This window comes from Micropterus salmoides, unplaced genomic scaffold (assembly GCF_014851395.1).
Source record: "Micropterus salmoides isolate LMB-PRFRI ecotype aquatic unplaced genomic scaffold, ASM1485139v1 Ms_hic_scaffold_2, whole genome shotgun sequence".
Classification (NCBI taxonomy): domain Eukaryota; kingdom Metazoa; phylum Chordata; class Actinopteri; order Centrarchiformes; family Centrarchidae; genus Micropterus; species Micropterus salmoides.
In genome coordinates this window covers 21,085,344-21,108,205 of record NW_024041150.1, presented here as the reverse complement: position 1 = coordinate 21,108,205, position 22,862 = coordinate 21,085,344, and the positions used below count along the sequence as shown (strand labels likewise).

The following is a 22,862-nucleotide window of genomic DNA, read 5'->3' as shown; positions in this document are numbered from 1 at the left end:
GCATCGGACACCCTTCTGGATTAAGCAAGATGAATGACATGAATAGCTTATAGTTGTGTTGTCCTTTTTTAAAATATTCACATTTTATTGCATCTTAAGGTTAAGTAATTAACCCTTAACATGAAGCCTTAATGGTGACCAGGATAAAAAAAAAAAGGATATTGCAAAGAGTGCACTTTTATTTTATTTCTTTCAGGAATAAAGAAAATAGCTCTCTAGCATAAATGGCTGTTTGTTGTGTTTGTTTGTTTTTTTTCCAATTATACAGTTTAATGGGCTTAAAGGGTTGATGCAGGTTTCATCAAGTGTCAGACAAATACAGTGAGGAAAATAAGTATTTGAACACCCTGCTATTTTGCCAGTTCTCCCGCTTAGAAATCATGGAGGGGTCTGAAATTGTCATCGTAGGTGCATGTCCACTGTGAGAGACATAATCTAAAAAACAAAATCCAGAAATCACAATGTATGATTTTTTAACTATTTATTTGTATGATACAGCTGCAAATAAGTATTTGAACACCTGTCTATCAGCTAGAATTCTGACTCTCAAAGACCTGTTATTCTGCCTTCAAAATGTCCACCTCCACTCCATTTATTATCCTAAATTAGATGCACCTGTTTGAGGTCGTTAGCTGCATCAAGACACCTGTCCACCCCATACAATCAGTAAGAATCCAACTACTAACATGGCCAAAACCAAAGAGCTGTCCAAAGACACTAGAGACAAAATTGTACACCTCCACAAGGCTGGAAAGGGCTACGGGGAAATTGACAAGCAGCTTGGTGAAAAAAGGTCCACTGTTGGAGCAATCATTAGAAAATGGAAGGAGCTAAACATGACTGTCAATCTCCCTCAGACTGGGGCTCCATGCAAGATCTCACCTCGTGGGGTCTCAATGATCCTAAGAAAGGTGAGAAATCAGCCCAGAACTACACGGGAGGAGCTGGTCAATGACCTGAAAAGAGCTGGGACCACCGTTTCCAAGGTTACTGTAGGTAATACACTAAGACGTCATGGTTTGAAATCACGCATGGCACGGAAGGTTCCCCTGCTTAAACCAGCACGTCAAGGCCCGTCTTCAGTTTGCCAATGACCATTTGGATGATCCAGAGGAGTCATGGGAGAAAGTCATGTGGTCAGATGAGACCAAAATAGAACTTTTTGGTCATAATTCCACTAACCGTGTTTGGAGGAAGAAGAATGATGAGTACCATCCCAAGAACAGCATCCCTACTGTGAAGCATGGGGGTGGTAGCATCATGCTTTGGGGGTGTTTTTCTGCACATGGGACAGGGCGACTGCATCGGGGCCATGTATTGCGAGATTTTGGGGAACAACCTCCTTCCCTCAGAGCATTGAAGATGGGTCGAGGCCGGGTCTTCCAACATGACAATGACCCGAAGCGCACAGCCAGGATAACCAAGGAGTGGCTCTGTAAGAAGCATATCAAGGTTCTGGCGTGGCCTAGCCAGTCTCCAGACCTAAACCCAATAGAGAATCTTTGGAGGGAGCTCAAACTCCGTGTTTCTCAGCGACAGCCCAGAAACCTGACTGATCTAGAGAAGATCTGTGTGGAGGAGTGGGCCAAAATCCCTCCTGCAGTGTGTGCAAACCTGGTGAAAAACTACAGGAAACGTTTGACCTCTGTAATTGCAAACAAAGGCTACTGTACCAAATATTAACATTGATTTTCTCAGGTGTTCAAATACTTATTTGCAGCTGTATCATATAAATAAATAGTTAAAAAATCATACATTGTGATTTCTGGATTTTGTTTTTTAGATTATGTCTCTCACAGTGGACATGCACCTACGATGACAATTTCAGACCCCTCCATGATTTCTAAGCGGGAGAACTGGCAAAATAGCAGGGTGTTCAAATACTTATTTTCCTCACTGTAAATGGTTTATTCCAATTAAAACTTTATTTAAACAGTTACATGGGTTTTTTTTTCCTTTCACTTCACCTCCCATGTGAACCAAGTATTTGAATCATAAATTTAATAAAATGTTGATCTTGATCCGCCTGTCATAACTCAGTCTTATAGACATGTAAAATTCTCACTCAGTCCAACTCAGTCCAAGCAATCAGGGCACTTATAACACAGCCTAACTCTTTCTTGTATCACTGGAAAACTGTCTGTCAAGTAGAGGAGGGAAAAAGGGAAACAGACTGAAGGCTAATTGTTTTTTATTGAAGAATATGGTATTTACTTGGCCGTGGCTGAATTGTATACACAGGCTGCTCGTTGTCACCTGTCGTTGATTAAAAAATTTGGGGGATTGGTTTTGCAAAGACTTATTTAGCATGAGATTAAAGGTAAAATAGTAAGCAAGTCACCAAACCTCCAACACATCAAGGTATACAGTCTTTTTCTAGTGCATACAGTAAGTAATAGCAGTGCCAACAAATAAGAACATTAATAAAACACTAGCTACAATTTAACTTCAGCATTTTTTGGGTCCAATAAATCAATTTTCCAGGAACCTTACAACCAATCTAAAATAAACCAGTGCTACGTGTTTGTAGTAGTGTTTGCTTGACTGCAAGAGGGAGCAAGGACATCTTCAAATCGGACACAAATAACAAGGCTGCTTTTTGAAGTTGGTCCCCACTGTGGATTTAAACATTTACTCAGTGTGGGTTTAATAAAAGACAAATGGTAAAGCGGAGGTTTATGATACAGTCCAGGAGAGCTGATTGTCAGAACTGTCTCACGAGGCTCGTAACTTGAGATAATTGCTCTCCAACGCTGTCCTCCAGCTTCCACTAATTGGGTATCTCACTGAAAGTCTTTTTCACAGGCTCTTATTGTAATTCTCGCTGCTAGATACAGTTCATAAAGTGTCAAACAGCTTTACAAAAAGAAAGTCTGTGTCCTTTTCAAATTAGATTTCAATCTATTAGCCCTGTTGTTAATTACTTAATTAGTTGATTGCTTGAAGAATAGATTAATTGCGGCACTTTGACATCAGACGCGGGTGCCGTGCTTATCGTTGCTGTCATTGCGATAGTGTTCACATTTAATATTACTGATTGTTGACTTTGTGTTTGTTAGTCACAGCTGTCAGGTGACTATGTTAACTTTTCATACGTGTATACTGAGGTGAAAAGGCTTTGATTCAGTTAAGTCTGTTAGTTGTAATTGCTATTTTGAAGAACAGGGCAATACAACCACTGCAGTGCTGAAAATGAATTAAGAGAATAAATGTCTTAAAGCAAGTGTCAGTAAAATCAAGGTTAATATATGTTGTGCCAGTTGTATTCACCTGTTGTGGTGTAAGATTGCTTCTTCTCAGGGAAAGACCGCAACAGTAGGGTTGAATGCTGGGAATTTAGATCCCGGGTTCCCCACGGATATCGCACCAAAATCTGCAACCATTTCCCATGAAAAATACCTGAGGGAACCTGGGATTTCTAGTATGTGTGTGTTTGTGTGTGCATGTGCACTGATGACTATGTAGTGAAACAAATATACCTCCTCTGAACCTCATCAAAATTACCTCATAAACAAAAACATAAAATGTCATTATTGTGGTAGTACAACTGGATGTACTTTTTGCAGGTTTCAGCTGGCAGCTTACAGACCAGCCATCTGGTTTAATATTGTTCAGAATCTATCATTTCACTTTCAGGCACAATCTCTCGTGTTTCCCAAACAAAGCTCATGCAAAATAAGGGAAAGCCCCTTGATGAAAATGAATGCAGGTTTTTTTATATGGGCTACCACAGCACACAGGACACCGAATGAGCACCAGGCTTCTTCCACATTCCACCACTGCCATAGGTCTATAATAAACATACAGAGAGCGCAGAATGCATTTCTCATTTCTAACCTAGCGACTGTCCTCAGAGCTATCACTTATTTAATTTTTTTCAGCTAGTTTGTTCTTTTTTTACCTCTTAGATAATCTACATTTAAAAGGAATTACTTATCTAATGAATATCTGTGGGGAAAAAACATTAGAAAAGTTTAATAAACATCATTATGGTAATCATCTTATAGTATAATTTAAAAATATATACATTCTGTGGTTAAAATCACATTTTATTTACAGTATAGCAAGAAATCCCAGAATAACTGGACCCACCAGTTGGGAACTGTTGATGACATTTATGAATAATAAATGTTAAGTTCAGGCGTAACCGACCCCTTGAACCAACCTTCAGAGTATCAACAAAATTGACCAAAGGCTTTTAAATCAGACAACCTCAATGGCAGCCAAGCAGCAAATCTCTGTGGCCCGCTCTTCTTGTATTAGAGTAATAGGGTTACATAGGGTGATGGGAAACCACTCCAGATTCAGTAATTTGCACTTTCTGGCACAGAAACTCTTAAGACGCTACTTAACAGCTACCTGCTGTGCTCTTAGTAGCTATATAGAATTAAAAGGACAGTAGATAGAAGTAAGTAGATGATATGGTGGATTTAAATGTCCTGAAATTAGGGCTGCACGATTCGGAGGAAAACTCATATTGCGATTATTATGGACAATATTGCGATTTGCGAATTGCGATTCGATTATAATGGAACAAATGGTACTATGAGTCTACCTGCTTAATTATCAAGGATAATGCACAAAATACTGACATTTTGAAATGTGTATTTCTTAACTTGAATAAAGTTAAACAATATTTAAAACAACTAGTAAAACAGAACTAGGGGAGCGTGTTGCTCTATGGAGGAGGCGGCTAGAAGCAGCAAACATTGGCGCACCGGCTCAGTGTACATATGTCTAATGCAGAGTCTCTATCCACAACCTGGAGGAGGAACTGTACATGAGTCTATTAAATACAGAGTATAATGTTTAGTTAATAGTATACTGTTAGTATAACAATAATATATTAAGTACTACGTTCATTAGACTTTCATATAATAGTATACTTTTTTACCAAGTGTTGAGTATTAAAACCAGTTACAGCTGTTTCATTTCTGTGGGTTGTTTTTATTCATTAAATCCATGTGAAAACAAAAGGCTCTACATTGGTCTCTAATTTGTTAATGCTAAGTACTAACTTGTCTATAATATTGTTCAACATTTAATGATTTGCTGTAGCACGTCAAACTTGTTTAATGTCCCGCCCCATCCGGGCTGTGATTGGTCGGTTTACAAAAAGTGACTGACAAGCACTTCGGCTCTCTGAAAAGTTGAACATGTTGAACAACAAAAGGCACCGATACAGCTAACGTTAAATGTCCAGCTAGCCAAACCCAAACCTTCCTTATCTTGTCCCAGTTTTCTTCTGTCTTACCACTTCAGCTGCGGACGATGTCTCTCTGTCACAGAGCACCGGTGACGAGTCAGATGGGGAGGGGGGGTTACAGTAGGTTGTTGTCTTAAAAGTTACACGCACACTGTCCATAAAACATTTTTCATTGCACGTAGGCTTATCTGTTTTAAGGGGCACATGCGAGAGCGAGAGATTAGGGCTGAACGATTTTGGAAAATAAATCTAATTGCGATTTTTTATTTTTTTTTTAACCAATATTGCAATTGCTATTTAAAATGCAATTCATTTTTAAGCTCTTTACCTTCTGTATTCAAAACAGACAAGCAGTAAATCAGTGTATAGTATTACCAACACAATATTGGATAGATTAAACATACGCTGTTCTTTCTTGTGGGTCAGGCCTGTGTTATGGTGAAATTAGGTAATGCACAAATTATTATTATGAGCAATAATGAGAAATATTAAATTTTAATAATATGAGAAAGATAATTTGAGTCAAGTCATGGCATTAAAAAATATAATATCAGGTCGGCCTACCTACAGACCACAAGAAAAACTAAGGAACTACAGGAAGAGCTCAATACAAAACTCACAGTTCAACCACCAATTAATGAGTCCTTATGCCATTTCAAATCTCCTAGGAGTCCATCTTTTTATATCCCAGTAAGCAAACAAAAAATACTCATTTTGAGGTTCAATTCAAAAGTTGGCCATAATAAAATAAAACCAAGTGACTCCTCACGTGTTTAATAGAGAAGCTTAGTAATTCATTAACACCGGAGTCCCCCCGCAGCCTCCGATCCTGGTGAGCAGCGCACTGGCTGTAACCAGGAAGTAACTCAGGACAGACTGGGCCTCTTTCTTGTGAGTTTGTTTTGAAACGCCGTTTCACAGATATTTCCTGAGCTGACTGGTGGCTGTGTGTACTTTGGCTTACGATACCGATCGCCACAATACGCTTACCTTACTACACGTGTCTTTCTCTTGAGCACTTTTCCTGTCAGATTGCCCGACGATTTCATCCACCTACCACCAATTTACCCGCGAGTGGTACGTGCCACTTTTATTCCCTGTGTGACACTAAAGTTTCTGTAGTGTCAGCTTCTGTCAAGCTTAAGGCCATTGTACAACAACAAATCACAGCCTTTGCGATTAGAAAATCATCGCGATAATATCGCAAATGCAATTAATCCTTCAGCCCTAGCGTAGATAATGAGCAGAGTGCAGTGGACACAGAGAAGAGAGCACCACACACACTTTTTTCTGTTTTATTAAATCGCACACTTTTTGCAGTTAGGTAATTATATAAAATAGTTTAGAATAATCGTGCAGCCCTACCTGTAATTCCTGGGAAGTTGAGCAACAAACTGACAAGTGCTAGGATGACGTGGACATGTTCGTAGCAGTTATGTTTGTTATTGCTATGACAAGCCAGATTTTTAATCACAGTTAACAGCAAATGTCTAGAAATGAAAGCCACCCTGAGGTTTCAGCCAGTCAACGTTAAGTGTATTAGGGACAGGTGTGCTCAAATTAAGACTTACTAGCCAGTTGAAACACCTCAAGGTTATAAAGAGGCTGAAAGAGGGTGTGGTGGCGAAAAAAACTGAAGCCAGTTCTTGTGATTCCTCCATAGTGGACAGCTATTATTATAAAGAAAATACTGTGCACTGAAGTATTAACAGTAGGAAGATGACAGTACAACTCTAACAAGTTTGACATATCTTGTTCGGGATGTGATTACCCCAACCATAGGGAATTTAGATTCCATCGTGGATCTCCTGCCATAGATACTGAGCGCTAAATGCCTGGAACAGGCTGTGATTTGCCATCATGTTCCCGTTTTCTTTGAAGGGAATGGATTCAGATTAACCTCCTCATTTTAGTAAAGGTTTTTGAGTTAGGAAATGCGCCTGTTATTTGTCCTATCTGGTTCAAACCAGCGCTATTTTCATGTTCTGTTCTGTTCTTTGCATAATGTCCTGGAGTAAGCGTGGGCTGTGAAGCTGACAAGGATCAGTGGTGCACCTATAATGAAATGAGCAGTTTATATAAAAAAATAACACACTATTTTGTAAAATAAACAAATTAAAAATGTAAATAAAATATCTCTTTAATTAATCTAATCTCTTTAATTAGCCTCTGAAGTAGTAGTAGCCATTGTTTTTGTTTTATCCTATATTCCAGGTTTACTGGGATATAATACATTGTCGGAGCTCTTCATATCTGATGGAAAACAGTTACAGAGGCTTTCATCTGATGTTTTGTAGCTACAAAAACAGCTGTCATGCTGATGTGTTTTTGTTCCTCTTTCTGCCTTATTCCAGTGTGTGGAGACATCCATGGGCAGTTCTTTGACCTGATGAAGCTGTTTGAAGTAGGAGGATCACCAGCATCCACGCGCTACCTTTTCCTGGGGGACTACGTTGACAGAGGGTATTTCAGTATTGAAGTGAGTCTGTGTATTCATTTTTTTAATTTTTTGTCCTCACGAGGGCCTAATCAAGTGTGACACACACCATGTGCCCAACTGAAGTTGTGTTTATTAATAGCTTTCTTTGAGCGTAGATCAAATCAGGCTGCAGATAGTGGAGCAGTAATAGGCTTTTGTAATAACTTCAAATGTAGCCTGGATAGTAAATGTCACGCCGTTGCTTAGGGTTATGTAGAGAGATATTTTTAATATGAAGAAAAATACTTGTTTTTTTAATCTGGGACTTCAGGTTGTAATTTATTTAGATATTTATTTCCTGCCATCTCATCCCCTGAAACATTATACTTTTATTAATAAAACATTTTTTAATGGAATGTGCCGTGCCTGTCCTCTTGATGGTTCCTCTGAAGGTCTGACGTTTCATCCCAGCAACCCTGAAACGTGCCACGAGATGTACCGCATGAATGTTTCATTAAAAGCAAAATTGCTTGCATTATGCCACTATGTGAACTGAAGTCTGACTTGATGGTTTATGTTTCCAGTGTTATTTAAAGATGATAAGCTAACTGTGTCCCGATCCTTTTTGTTCTTCTTTGTTTCAGTGTGTGCTGTACTTGTGGGCCTTAAAGATCCTTTACCCCAAAACACTGTTTCTGCTGCGTGGGAATCATGAATGTAGACATTTAACAGAGTATTTCACATTTAAGCAGGAATGTAAGTAATGCTTTGGCACATTTTTTTGTTTTTACATTTGATCTAAATTGAGTCTAAGCTGTTTGGTCTGTAATTCTCAGTACAAAGAGGAAGGAGAATTGAGTTATTCTTTCTAAAAAGCTGTTTATTATGCGTCCAGGTCAGCCACCAACCACAAACGCCCACTTGAATGTGCTCTCTGGCCTGGTACAGAAATCAGTCTGATTTTTGCCCTTCTTGATATTTTCACATGTCAGAACTATTTCTGTTGGACTCAGACAGAGTAGCAAAAAATTTTAGCTTTTTATAAAAGCTCTGTGAAATGGTGCTGTTTTTAAAATGCGTTTGGGAAGTTTTTTGGCACTTCGGAGAGCCTTTCCGTCCCAGTCTAGCACACTGCCCCAATGTTTGAGAGCTGTGTTGTTTGACTTGGCATGCTCTCCTCTCCCTGCCCTGTTTCCCCCCATGACAGGTAGAATTAAGTATTCAGAGAGGGTGTATGACGCATGTATGGACGCCTTCGACTGCCTTCCCCTGGCTGCACTTATGAACCAGCAGTTCCTGTGTGTACACGGAGGACTGTCTCCAGAAATCACAAATCTTGACGACATCAGGAAAGTATGTGTCTGATTCCAGACCATTTTCCCTTTAATTTCATGAAGCTACAGCAGGTGCCGCTTAATGGCTTTAAAAATATAAGATAATTTGTCGAAAATTCGAGCTTCATGTATTTTCTGTATTCAGTCAAAGCTAGTGAGAAAGAAACTGTATTTGCTTTAGAATGATGTGCTGTAAAAATATCCTTAGTTGCAATCCGTGAAACAATTCTCCTAGTTCTCTCTCACATACTGCTCAGGACTTGGACACACAGGGATTGTAAGCACCCGGTCCGGTCATCACTCTGATTAAAAAATGTTAGAGTCGGATCCTGCTTTCAAACTAATTCAATAGTTCCAAATGGATTTTGTGGCTGCAATCAGAGGGCATGCATAATAGAATTAGCTCTATTGAAGTGTCCATCATGCTACCCATCCAGTAATCTGCAAGCTTTTGTTCGAGAAAGAGCTATCCTTGGCTGAAAGCAAAGTAATTTATGTTCATTGCTTCAAAATAATGGCTGCCATTGAGTTGTTTTGTGGCTTTCCAAAAAAAGCCTTTGACACGTCATCCATACTATATATCCTTTCTGCCTTGAATAGAGTTTAAAATCACTCCAGCGAACATGTTAGTTGGAGTCACGACTTAATTATGATCATGCCAGCAGAAGCCGCCAACGTGGCTCTCACAGTGGAAGCAAACATATTTTCTCTGCGGCAGTATGTGCACTCCATGTGATTTTTTTATTTTTTATATATATTTTTATTTTTTCCAGTAAAACAGGCTGACAAGGGTCTTACTTTTTCTTCCACAGCTAGACAGATTCAAAGAGCCTCCAGCATACGGACCAATGTGCGATCTGCTGTGGTCTGACCCCCTGGAGGACTTTGGGAATGAGAAGAGCCAAGAGCATTTCACACACAACACAGTGCGAGGCTGTTCCTACTTCTACAGGTGAAGATTTTGTCTCTTACTATAAGAGTTATGTGATGTCTTTTGTAATGGATATTTTTCTTTGTATTACTTTGGAAATATGCATAAAGGATTCCAGGTAATAGAAAGATGATGGCTTTTATACTAGCATCAAGTAGCATCTCTAATGTTCAGTCTTTATGACAGTCTCATGTTAAGCCAACACTATGATTTATTTCAGACCACAAAATTAAAATCACAATCTGAGTAGCTGTATTTAAGAAGCTTGTATTTTAATTTGGTATTTTGACAACTTTTAGGAAAAGTAAATCATCTACTGATTAGTTTTGGCTGTACTTTCTGTGGAAACCTTATTCACTAAAGTGATTTTCAATACAAAACATTTTCCAAGACAGAATATTTGAACATAAAGACAGGTATGGAAGTCAGTGAAATACTTCAGTAATCATAAATGGAAAAACAAAATAACCATCATCTCGTTGAAGAGTAGATAAATCAAGAAAACCCTGCTGCCAAATTTCCATTTGTCCTCTCTTTATTTTCTTACCTCTGCAATAGCTCAACTGTGAGTAGGAGACCAACAGTTGTTAGAACATGGCGTGCATTAGAGTAATCCAAAAGTCTCCTCCTTAGACGGTTGCCAGTATTTATGTAACCCACATTACCTTCAATTGAGCTGAGTAACTGAACAAACAGAGGAAATGCTCAGAGCAGGCAGCTCGCACTGTCACAAAATGTAATGAAATGGCACATTACCACAAGGCACAGTCCTGTCTAAGTGCGTTCGTTGCTCCCGCTGCTCATTATGGCCTAAGCGACGCTTACTTGGCCAGCAGAAGTAGTCGGAAATGTCCTGAGGCTCCTGATATGCATTTTTTCTTTCAATAACAGGTGTTTCATAACTACTGACTTAATATTATTTTAATGTCTTTGCTTAGATATGAACTCCCAGCACTGCTGCTGTTGTGGATTTGTGAGGGCATGGTTTGGCTCATCGTCTTTACATCTTTTGTTCGTTTGTTTTTTTTTATGTGAGACGTTACACTGCATATCCTCAACCCGCCCTGTGATAAAAGAATGTTTGCCCACAGATGTTTGGGTCTGCCTTTTTACCCCAAACAACTTATTTGACTGTCACATGTTTTGTGTTGAACCAGCATTCCGATTAACCTTCTACCATTTGGTCAAAATTCCTCTGGAGTCTTGTTTTCATCAGTGTCCTCCACTTCGTCTGCCCAGGGGATGGTCGCTAATTGGCATCACACTGCCATCCAGGATTTATGAGACAGTTTAAGCCAGACTGAGGGAGAGCCATTCCTCAGCAGCCCTCCCCCAAAACCAGCAGCTTCTTTGTTGCTTCTGTCTTGCAGCAACCAATAATTTCCCCCAGTGCCGTAGGCTCCCTCGTAACACTTTTACAAACGGAATTCAGGCATGAAATTGCACATGTTTCGAATATGGTTGCTTTCGTATTAACCCTTTAGTCATCTGCATGAATCAGCCTAAAGTGATTTTCTTGGCATCTTCATTGGTGTTAATCCAAACTTTTGATATTCAACCAGCTTTAAAAGCTTCGGTTTTAACATAGTGAACATGCAACTTAGATTGCACACGATGAAGTAATTTCTTGCAAAAACTCTTCATGTGGTCCAAGGAGCTCATTAACATCTGTGCCCTGTTGTTGGACAGATGGGAGATGCTCTAAACTCAGAAAGCAAACTGCCAGAAAACAAACTAGGCCAAAATGTATCTACGAAATGGCTCCATATGGCACTGCTGGAAATCAAGTGAAGAAGAAGAAAACAAGTCATTGCATTTGTAATTCCCTCTCTGCAACTGCTCCCTCCTTTTCACATCCCTCACAGCAGATGTTTGTTGTGATTGTCAGGAATGCATATGTTCTCATGTCTACAAGAACCAAGATTGTTAATGAACCTTTCATCACTCAGTTTCACATGATGGGCTTTCACACAATTTCAAATAATTTACCTCTGCAACAAGCACTGTATCTCATAAGCATGCAGACAAAAAACAAGCCAGTCAAATTAAAGCTAATTCACTTATATAACATATTATTACAAGCATGCCCCAAAGGGCTTCACCTTAAGAGATCCAATAAAGCTGCCGTAATAGTGTAATCTGTGTCAGACTTGACCAATACAGCAAAGCATAGTCATCATGAAACTTCAACAGTGCGTTGTGTTGATTAAAGAGACAGAATCTTGTCTAAATAGCTATTTGAAAGAGAAAAGAATACATGTTTCGATTTGCTGAAGAGAAAAAAAAAACAAATCAAAATCTCCTGGTACTTTTGCTGAAAGGTCAGAAGCCAGAATGTATAGTTTGGTTTTGATTGCTGCACGTGGGTGTTGTTCATTGTTGTGCTCTGATTTTGCAGGGGCGTTGAGCTAGATTACAGAACTTAAAATCATAACCTGTATTTTGAACAAGCACAATATATTTCTTCACTGAACTACAAAGGTGTTGGTATTTTGGGATTGTTTATAGACTCTGACTTTACTGTTTAAATTGTTTTTTGTTGTTTTTTTTAAACATCCCTGGGCACAATAAAAACAGGAAAAAATGATCACTGATGGAAATAATCACAAAGCCAAAAGTTTGACATTACACACTGTAATGGAGATGTCCTGATTTGATCTATCAATTACCAAGCCCACAATTTTATCCCTATTGCCGGAAAAGCTGTAAAGTGACTTTTATGTTAATCAGGCTAAGATTCTAGAGATGAAACCACAAAAAATAAATGTGAATTTAGCCCCTATTATTGTTGAAAAAAAATCCTCCCACATTCACTAAGTGCTTTAGATGTAATGCAAAGGTGTCACTCATTCACTGTGAGCTGTCACATCCCACGATTCACAAATCCAGACGTCCACGGGGGGGTTTAATAATTTTTTGTTAGAAACATGTATTGTGGTAATTCTGTTTTCGTAACAACTTGTTTTGAAATCAAGATTTTCACTAAAGAAATGCTGTTTAACTTTTCTTCTGCCGTTCTCATTGTGAGCAAAGGAAATTTCCAGTGGAAGCTGCCTCTGAGGAATTAAAAGGTTGTAGCATGGAAAGCTCTGAAACCATACTGTAGTTTGATAGCTGGCAGAAAAGGTCTTTGGTCTCTCGGCTCAAAGACTGAATAGATCAGCATGAGCATAAAACATGCTTTAACACTCCCCAGCGATCGCCTTTTTTTTTTCTTGAAGCAGTCTGCTATGAATCATGTGTCATACTTGACATTTTTTGAGTTTCATTCTAGAATAAAATCCACCATTTGAGGAGGATCACACCTACTCCTCGTACAGTATGAAAGCTTGTTTAAAAGTTAGGCATATTATGGGTTGTTATTTAGATTATGAGTCATCGTACCTTTGCTCACAAAAATGTGGTTTCTTTAAGTACATTAAAGGGTGTTTTAAATTTCAGTCAAGTTAAAATTGATTTGAAAGCCTTCATTTACAGCCAACCTTTCAACGCAATATACCTCTTTCTGAGCCACAGATGGTTTGAGAACAAACTTACTCAGTGTTATCCATATATTTACTGTTTCTCTGAGCACAGTCAATAATGTCCATGACTTATTTAGTTATTTCTATTGATCGTTCTTCTTGACCTTACTGGTGTTTTTCTTGATGCATGAGTAAACCAAATGTTTGTCTCTTTATTCAACAGCTACCCTGCAGTCTGTGACTTTCTACAACACAATAACTTATTATCTATCATCCGGGCCCATGAAGCGCAGGATGCTGGGTGAGTGTTGTGGCATTTTGTCTTCTCCCATCACACTGTCACGCGTCAGAGTGATTCAGACCAGGGTATTAAATGAAAAGCTTCCCCGGTGCTATGGGGCTTTGCCCGAGCTTGTCTGGAGAGCAGGTTCAGTGCAGTCTGAACTTTGAGAGAAATCACGATAACCAAAGAAATGAAAATGAATCGAGCACCAGGAGTTAGGAGTTAGTTATTTTCAAATTTAGATCTTGAAGACCTATGGTTTAAAAAAGTTTGAGTTTGATTGTGAAATGTTGTCACTATATGTTCTTTACTTCACACTCAGACACACACAATGCTTTACAACTACCCCACTCATCTATTATGTATCAGGAACAGTGCATGCTGGATTTGTACAACGGCACTGGAAAGCCTCTTTGAAAAGTTTGGTTGTGGGCAGGTGGGTGGATGTGTCAAGCTTCAATCTTTCTCTAAGCGAGGTTAAGGCGGTGGGATGCATAGCGCACAGTTGTTTACCACTGCATTCCCACAGCGTGGTCACATGGGACACCTAGCCATATCTCAGAGGAGACAGCTGCCCCAAGCCACCTTACACCGCACATGTAATAATGTTAATGAGTTTCATCTATGTTTTCTTTGTAATTGAGACCATTTTTTTAAATCATTGAAAATAGTTGCTGCAAGGTGTGGTGCAAACAATCAAACACAGCATAGACGTTTGCTGAGAGATCCCAGTAATTGGGTTTGAAGGTTGAGTTTGTTCCATGTGATGACTTCTTAAGGGCATGTTTGACCTGTAACACAGGGAGTTACTCTCCTGAGGCTATGCCGGGTTGCCCCCCTTGCTAATGCATCAGCTTACAAGACAAACACGCAGCCATAGTGAAAACAAGAGGCCATAAAAACTATCACCGCTAATCATATCACAAGGGCTGAACACCAATGATTAATCCATGAATGACATGTTTACTAATCCTTGCATCTCCTTTGAACGTTTTACCAGATATCGCATGTACAGAAAGAGTCAGACCACTGGCTTCCCATCCCTTATCACCATCTTCTCAGCACCCAACTACCTAGATGTCTACAACAACAAAGGTACGGAGAAGAAATACATCATTATCAATCTTCTGTGCCGTATAACATGAATACCACAGTATGTCACCCCAGGGCAACATCTCAGGTTGTTACAGGTTGGAGATTTGCTATTTCTCTCAGATTTGTGCAAGACTTAATGGCAGCATTGGGACCTTCCAAAATGCTTTTTTCAGATCATTTTGAAGCTCGTCTGTATGTGTTGATTCTCAGTGGGATTGGTTGTACTAACAACCTGTTTACATTACAGGAGGCATTTGTTATAGTGTCATTATAAAACATTTAGCTTAATGAAGCTTTAAAAGGCCCTTAACATCTTGTCTTGTCTTCACTGGAAGGATACACAGGACACACTAGCATTGAGCTAAAACACCATGCCATGGGAGTTGAAAATTTGCCTTTTGGCTGACACAATGTACATTGTCCCTTTAAAAATAAATGTGTTGTTATTCTGTAAAAACAGTTAATGATAATAATAATGCTAGATATTTCCACTTTGAGGATAGTTTATTTTTAAAGTGATATTGTATTGAAAAGGTCTCAGGAATCTTATATTTCACTTATACCGTTTATGCAGCAGTTAGAGAACCATTCTACCTCTTATAAATAATCCACAACATTTTGGTTGAGTATTGTACTTGTTCAGTTACAAAAATCTCCCTGACACTGATTTTGGTCAGGTCAATTCAGGGACAAAGCTGGTGTGAAGTGAAATGGCCTGGTGCCGTTCCTCTTGGCATCTGGCGGCGCCCTATGCAGTGCTACGGTGCCCACGCAGCAAGATAGGCTTGCCTTTGTGCTGTGAGTCAGCAATTTCCCCTGGAGAACAGGCAGTATCTGCCTTGGCTGTGGGGGCATGTTTGGATGGGGGCGGCGGTGGGCAAGCCACAGGAAATGGAAATGGGAAGGAAAGAGCGATGGTGCTGGTGCATGCTGTTTTGCAATTCCTCTCGTGATGAAATGCCATAACAGAGCTTTATACTGCAGTGCTGCTGGTGTGAGTATATTACATGAGGGCGCGATGGCAGTCCTATTTGTGTTCTTTTGGCCCATTTTCAGGTGTGTTTCTTTGATCTGAGATTAGGTTGCATTTGTTTTCTCTTTTCGCCATTAACGGCATCCATGCCTTCTGTCCTGCAGAATAAGGATAGTCAGGAAACAGTCTGGCAGTTTGCCTGTCTGGTTCATTGTTTATTATTAGGACCCCATTTGTTCCATGCCAACTACTCTTCCAAGGACTCACAGTCAGCACAACACAAACAAACAAACAAACAAAGTGATGTCAGCCGCAAATTGTTTTTAGTTTTGGCAACCAATTGCCTAGCAAATCATTTGCCCCTCTCAAGCTCAATATGGAACAGTCAGAGTATCTAAAATAATTTGGTCTGCATCCTGGTCAGTTGATAAAATGCCTTCCAGAGCAAGAGTGGTTATCAGAAAGAAAAAGATACTCACTGTTTGTTTTTAGAACTAACTTCACATTTAGGCACACAGATACATTTTACTACACGCTCTTTATTTCTCTCATCATTCACTGTCTGCTTGAAAATAAGGCACTCTTTTTTTTCCTTTGGTTAAATCTATCGTTAAACAGATCTTTGGCTTAAAATACAAATATAGCAGAGAAAGAGAGCAATTCCCGTGCAAATAAACATCCATCAAGCTAAAGGTCTCGCCAGAGATTTTATGTCAAACTCTTAAAACCTCACAAGTTGTGGTTATCTAATAACTTGGTTCACAATTCACTTTATCAATCATTTACTTGACTCTGCTTGATGCATTTTCCCCCCACAGTTACTATTGCATAGAACAGGCACAGCTAACCAATACAGTCCTATCAGTCCTGTCGATGCTCTCATAATCAGTCATGTGGGTGGGGTTCACTGGTAGAACCAGAGCCTCTGTAATGAATTGGTCTGCTGTTAGCTTCTTGCAGGAGCTCAGAGCCCACTGAGCATGATGTGATTGATGGCCAATCGAGTGGGCATATAAATCTTAAAGGGGAGGGCGGAGGCATGAGCAAGTCCCATCAATATAGCGCTGGGAGTTGGCCAGATTAACCAATGAGACCTCTCCACGTGGGGTGGGGGTGGGGGCTGGGGGCTACTCCTCTTGTCAGAGAGGAGGTGGTGGAAGATATCTATGAGGCACCACAAACAGGCAAGGAAAAACTCCTCCACCAAAAATAAATTGGACTTGCAGCTGAATCAGGGTAATCAACACATGAGGGATGTGATTCTAGAAAGATAAAGTCCTGCTTTAAGATGCCACCCATCCCTCCTTTTTTCTTTCAAGTGAAATTGTTGGCTTTGCTGTAAGTGGCAGACGCTGACCAGCTGTCCATCGCAGCTCTGACCCCTGCTTCCCTTAGCTGGCAGGGAGCTGTGTTAAATGAAAACACAGCAGCAGTGATTTAGCAGTTTTCTCTGTTTGTGCTTTCACTGTTTGAGTCCTGAAGTGACTGCAGTGGAGAGAGGACAGTTCGAGAGCAGGGTGGTGTAGTTGGCAGTTGGAGATTGCTTGCGGTATTTTATTAATGGAATGTTTTCTGCTGCATCATTATTGACTGGTCCCGAAAGCCAGCCACTCAGTCCAAATGGTTATGGTGCCTGGATGGAATACAAGCTAAATGACAGTGATGTTGCCAGCGATGTTGACTTTCATTTCATCCCTGAGACAGTGAAGGATTGGTTGGGTTAGATCCATCTCACACCTGTTAAACCTTACATAACCAAATTAATGTCTTGTTCCTCTCATGTTAGTGTTTGGCAATGAGTTGAAAACAGGAATGGACTGATGGAGCGGAGGCTACAGCCATGTGCTGATCAGTAGCTAGTAGAGATGGGTAATTTGAAGAAAAAGGAAATGGAGTGGCATGATTGGCCCCTGGCCCTGCTACTGGAATAAATAGCAGAATGGAAGCAAGGGCCGCGATGACGCCAACGCAGCAGGGAATTCATTTTTCCCCCTCGTCACGAGTGCCAGCGAGAAGAGTATCCCTGGCTGCAGTTGCCCACCCATCTGTTATTACTCTGGTCATTACTGGGCTTCCCTTCAGTTTTCTGTAAACATGGTGCAGTTACAAAACTTTTCACGCCGCATCAAACAAGAAAAATGAACAATGTAATGCTATGCAGGAGAGGCTCTTCTTGTTCCATACCAACTGGGATTTAAACCTCATTACAGGATATTATGTTGTTCAGTTATGGTTCAATGGTGAGAGTGCAAGTGTAGTGTTGGGCATTCTTGAGATTTTATCAATTTCGCTTATTGATGAGAATAGTGGTTCCCCTTCTCATCATATTTTTGAGTAGGAAAACTTACCAAAATACTTAATATTGTGCTATATCCATGGCGACGGAGCAAATTCTGTCCATTGAAAAAGACAATGAGATGTGGTGGAAAGTGCCAGAAAAAGCTAATAAGTGGATCTTGAGATGTACTGATAAAATGTTTGAACTCAAAAACCACCTCCATCCAGTGAAGAAGACTTTGGGTTTATGATGATTATGATGAGGCTGGTAAAGTGGGCCTTTTAGTTAAGATGTTTTTTTCAAGCCATAATAATATGAAATTAAAAACAACCTTCTAATTTTTTTTCCCACGCCAAAATATTTATTATTTATATAAAAAGAGTTAGAAAGTGGACCTTGAGTTATTTGAATTCAAAAACTACTTGTTGTCAGATAATTTAGGCTACCCTAAAAAGTCATTTGTCGTACATGATAAGGTATCTTGTCCCAACCCCTTGTCCTTCTGTGAGTATGGTAGACATTAATGAAGGAAGTTGTAGATTCTGTGCTACTGCAAATGGTCCCATTAATGTATTAGCTGAAAATGAATAAGAAACCAGTCATGCGTTGTTCAACTGTACATGGACTATATTCAGTACCTACCGCCCACATGTCTGACATCTAATGGAAGTACAGCACTGAATGTAATGGACCAAGAAGGTCTGAACGGTTGGCGTGGAATACTAATCCAGTGGAACTTGATACAAGAGGCCTTAGAGACAGATATGCAGTCAGCATTAAGCGTCAGGGCAGGACAGTGGGAATCCCCCCCTGATCTCAAAGCACATTTAACAGTCCTCGTTACCCAGGAAACCAGCTCAAGGCACTCCCTTATGAATAATTAATGAGCGGGCGTTGCCTCACAATGTCTGTGTTACCGTGACAGCAGGCAAGGGCCTCGGTTACCCTGTTAACCAACCACCAGAGCAGCAGAGACATCTAGTGGCTGTCACGAAGTGTTAAATTTAGCACAGGAGTTCCACACAGATCTCACAGCTGGTCTCCACCAGAGCACTACCCTCCTGCTGTATGAGAAATAACTTTGCATATAATTGTGCATTTGTAGTAATGCATGTTCTGATAATAAGGGAAGCAAAGTGCTGCTCCTGCCAGCCTTATCTGCATGTTAAATGAGGTATGAAAAAAAAAAGACAGAAAGAAAGTGGGCCTTGACCTGCTCATACCCAGAGCTCGAAGAACATGTTTTGTTTTGTTTTGCACAGAGGAGGTTGTCGAGTGTCTCTGTTCCTTTAAAGGGAATCTGATTTGAAGGAGCGATGGCAGGGGAGCTGACCTTCTCCCCCACTCTGCTTTTTTTTCCCTCCGGGCTTCCATGGCTGCATTCAATCAAGTGCCTCGGCCATGTTTATGCAGTATGTGATGTTTATGCAACGCCTGCCCACGCGTGCGACTGCTTTCATGCATGCACACGCATAAACACCCACAGCCCTGTCTAAGTGGAGTATGTCAGAGTAATACAATGCTTTTCTTATTGGACTGGGTAATAGTGGTGTGTGTGTGTGTGTGTGTGTGTGTTCATTTGTGTAGCCCGGGATAAAGAGGTGACAGCAGTGGAATATAATGCTTTGCAATACTTAAGGGACCTCTTTGATTGCATCGTTACTGCACTGTATGCACTACCATGCTCATTGATTCCACACGCACAGTGAGGCAAACCCCAGTCTAGGTGATTCGTGTTGCAACGGAGGTTATAGCTGCTTGGGATGCCAGGTTTGATGACTTGCTATTCCCGACCCGAGAGATGCCGAGGCAGGAAAGTCCCCCATGGTGACCCAGCCACGGTATCCGCTTTCACCAGATCTGGGCCACCAGACTGGCCTCATGTATGAGAGAGGCTGGGGTCCTTATATATAGCATAGATATATTTATGTTTGGGGGCTCTCATGTTTTCCTCAGCACCCACATTCACAGTGCGCATTAATCATGGGTGAGGTCACATGGGGCACGCTGTGGTCAGTGTTTGGGAGGTTGTTTCTATGTCCGCATTACACAGAGACCACGTGATTATGATAAGACGTTAAAAAATAATCATAATACTCATTACGGCACAAAGAGAAATGCAATATCTGCATCCTGAGTGTTCAAATTGATTCCAAATAGTATTTCTTAATGTAGTGTACCATGACTGTTTTAATGCTTTATGTCGGCTTAGCACTTCCAACTGTGTCATGCTTTTTTTTTAAATCAGCAGGGTTAAAATAATCAGACAACACAGAGTTTATTTGTTTTGTTGCTATTATTTGGCTTCCCCTTCTATACCCTTTCTGTGAACACCAACCTTTTTATGTGTGCATCTTTTTAATTATTCAGAGGGGTTTTGTAGAAGGAAAATAAAAACTTTACTACAAAAAAAAAGCTACACATTTTCGTGTATTAAAGAAATAGTTCAACAATATGGAAATACACTTACTTGGTGTCTTACCCAGAGTTCGAGGTGTCATATCTTTTATTTAAACATGAAGCTACAGCCACCCGCTGATTAGATTAGCTTAGCATAAAAACTGGAAACTGGGGATAACAGCTAGCATGGCTCTGTCCAAAGTTAACATAATTAGCTGACCAGCACTGCTAAAGTTCACAAGTTAACACTTTTTATGGATTTCCTAGAGTTTTGTTGTCATTGTGGGGTGGCCAGAGGAGATTCCAGGGAGTACATGCTAGCTAGCTGTTTCCCCCTGTTTCCAGCCTAAATGCTAATCTAACCAGCTGCTGACTGTAGTTTCATAGTTAGTGTGCTGACCTCATAGTGATATCCATCTTCTCTTCTAACTCTCAGCAAGAAAGCAAATAGATGCGTTTCCCAGAAGCTTGAACATTTTCCTCAAAGCAAACGTATGAAATGAAACAGCACATAGATTTTGAAGTGTTTTAGTATTTGAAGCAACATGAGAAGGAACACTTTGATGATGGTGAAAGCAGGTCAGTAGGAGTTAAACAGTATCATGTTCCCTTGTCCATGTCAGATTGCATGTTCATTGCTATTAAGAGCATTGCCTGTCATTACTTTAAGCCTCCTGTCCTTGGCTACTCTCTCCTTCCCTCTTCCCCAGAAATTAATGGTTTTCTGTTAATTAATGAAAAGTGCTCAGCCTCATGGAGCCCAAATGCTGAGCCATGTATTTCTGTGGTGACAGGCATGTTTCACCAACTGGGGGTGGTAATCAATACTGAGAGGAAATGCTCCAGCAGGGGGGAAAGGGGGATTGATTCCATAAACCCACCCCAAAACCCTGGCTACCTTTTGATGCTTGTGCAGTTTTCAAGCCTCCACTTACACATCTCGGTTTGCAACTCTGTGCATATATTAGTCCTTCTGTCTGAGATTGACAAGTGCTGATGTTAAAATGTGTCTTTGAGTAGGTAGTTTCATACTGGATCCTTTTATTCTTTTAGTCATCACCCAGAGGTTGACTGACAGCATCTGACAAAATTCTGAGTTGCATCCAGGATGCAGTATTAGTGTTAATAACAGTGGCCACTTTACACTTTTCGCGGTAGTTTTTTAGCCAACTAGAGCTCTGTAGCAATCACAGATTTTGTTTAATCACAAGTCTTCACAGCACCTGCAGTCAGTGAAACATTAACCAGGAAAGGTAAACAACAAAAATGCCCAGGAACTTTTCACATCAAAACTTTGAAGTGCTTATTAATGTGACATTGTTTTATTTAATACTGTAGGACAAAATGCCAATCCAGCTAAAGAAACAAAATGCCAGTTTAATAACAAAGTATTTATTAGTAAGTGAAGAATATCTTTGAATCTATGAAGAAAGTACAATGTGTATCCTTTTAGTTGGTAAGATTGTCCAAGAACCATTCTTCTTCTTCGTGGTACTATAGGCTGAGTACTGGGTAACTCTCCTTGGACTAATAACATGGCAGAGACCACACAATATTTCTAAGTGGTGGTTGGGAACAGGATAGATGCTGGAAATGGACCTGATCCTGATCAGAACTGATGCTTTTTCTTGGTCTGGGGTTGAAGTATGGACTCAAATGGACTGATTTCAGACCACTGTGTACTATCTGAGACTTTATAAGAGCCTCACACATTTGGACACATTTTAACAAGCACCTTTCCTCATCTTTTCTGAACCTCCTCAGCGGCAGTGCTGAAGTACGAGAACAACGTGATGAACATCCGACAGTTCAACTGCTCACCTCACCCTTACTGGCTGCCCAACTTCATGGATGTTTTCACTTGGTCTCTGCCCTTTGTCGGAGAGAAGGGTGAGTACACATACATTCTCGGTATGCTTTTGATATAATACACATGAAACGAGAACACTGAGTGCAAGCAGTTTTACTATTGTTCACATCAGTGAGTTGTAATGAACAATCAGTTTCCTGAGTCAGTAATGAAAATGGCCCAGCCTCAAGAAATGTAGCACCAACCCTCACACACATTGCAGTACAGTGAATTATAGTTCATAAATACAATACTTACAACTAGGTCTGGGCGATGTGGCTAAAAACATTTCATACCATTTGATATTGATAATTATCACAATAAATGTCAAATCATTGTTTCTTTCAAGTTTAAAGGCTGATTTTTGCTTCTGAGTGAAAATTGAAGAAACCAGATGGCTAACGTGACAAACACTTGATGCCAAACAGTGGATCACTTCACAAGTCTGAGTTAGAACATTCAAAACAATACAAACGAACAAATATGATTAGTAAACCTTTTTTTCTCAACAAAATAAATATCTTCGTAGAAAGATTAAGTGCAAATTTGCACGTGATTCAAATGAATTAAATCAAACATTTATTGACGATATATTGAACATTGGTTATATTGTTGTTGAGAAAAATTATA

At 40.0% G+C, this 22,862-nt stretch overlaps 1 protein-coding gene across 3 annotated transcripts in view; it reads left to right on the top strand.

Annotated features, from left to right (window-relative positions):
• LOC119911555 (serine/threonine-protein phosphatase 2B catalytic subunit alpha isoform) overlaps positions 1-22,862 on the top strand; it is a 74,330-nt gene that overhangs the window by 39,406 nt on the left and 12,062 nt on the right. For all 3 annotated transcript variants that reach the window (XM_038730459.1, XM_038730458.1, XM_038730457.1), the window contains exons 3-9: positions 7,561-7,685; positions 8,270-8,381; positions 8,833-8,978; positions 9,772-9,911; positions 13,578-13,655; positions 14,638-14,732; positions 22,148-22,273. In XM_038730459.1, the coding sequence (XP_038586387.1) occupies positions 7,561-7,685; positions 8,270-8,381; positions 8,833-8,978; positions 9,772-9,911; positions 13,578-13,655; positions 14,638-14,732; positions 22,148-22,273 (822 nt within the window). The remainder of the gene's footprint in view (positions 1-7,560; positions 7,686-8,269; positions 8,382-8,832; positions 8,979-9,771; positions 9,912-13,577; positions 13,656-14,637; positions 14,733-22,147; positions 22,274-22,862) is intronic.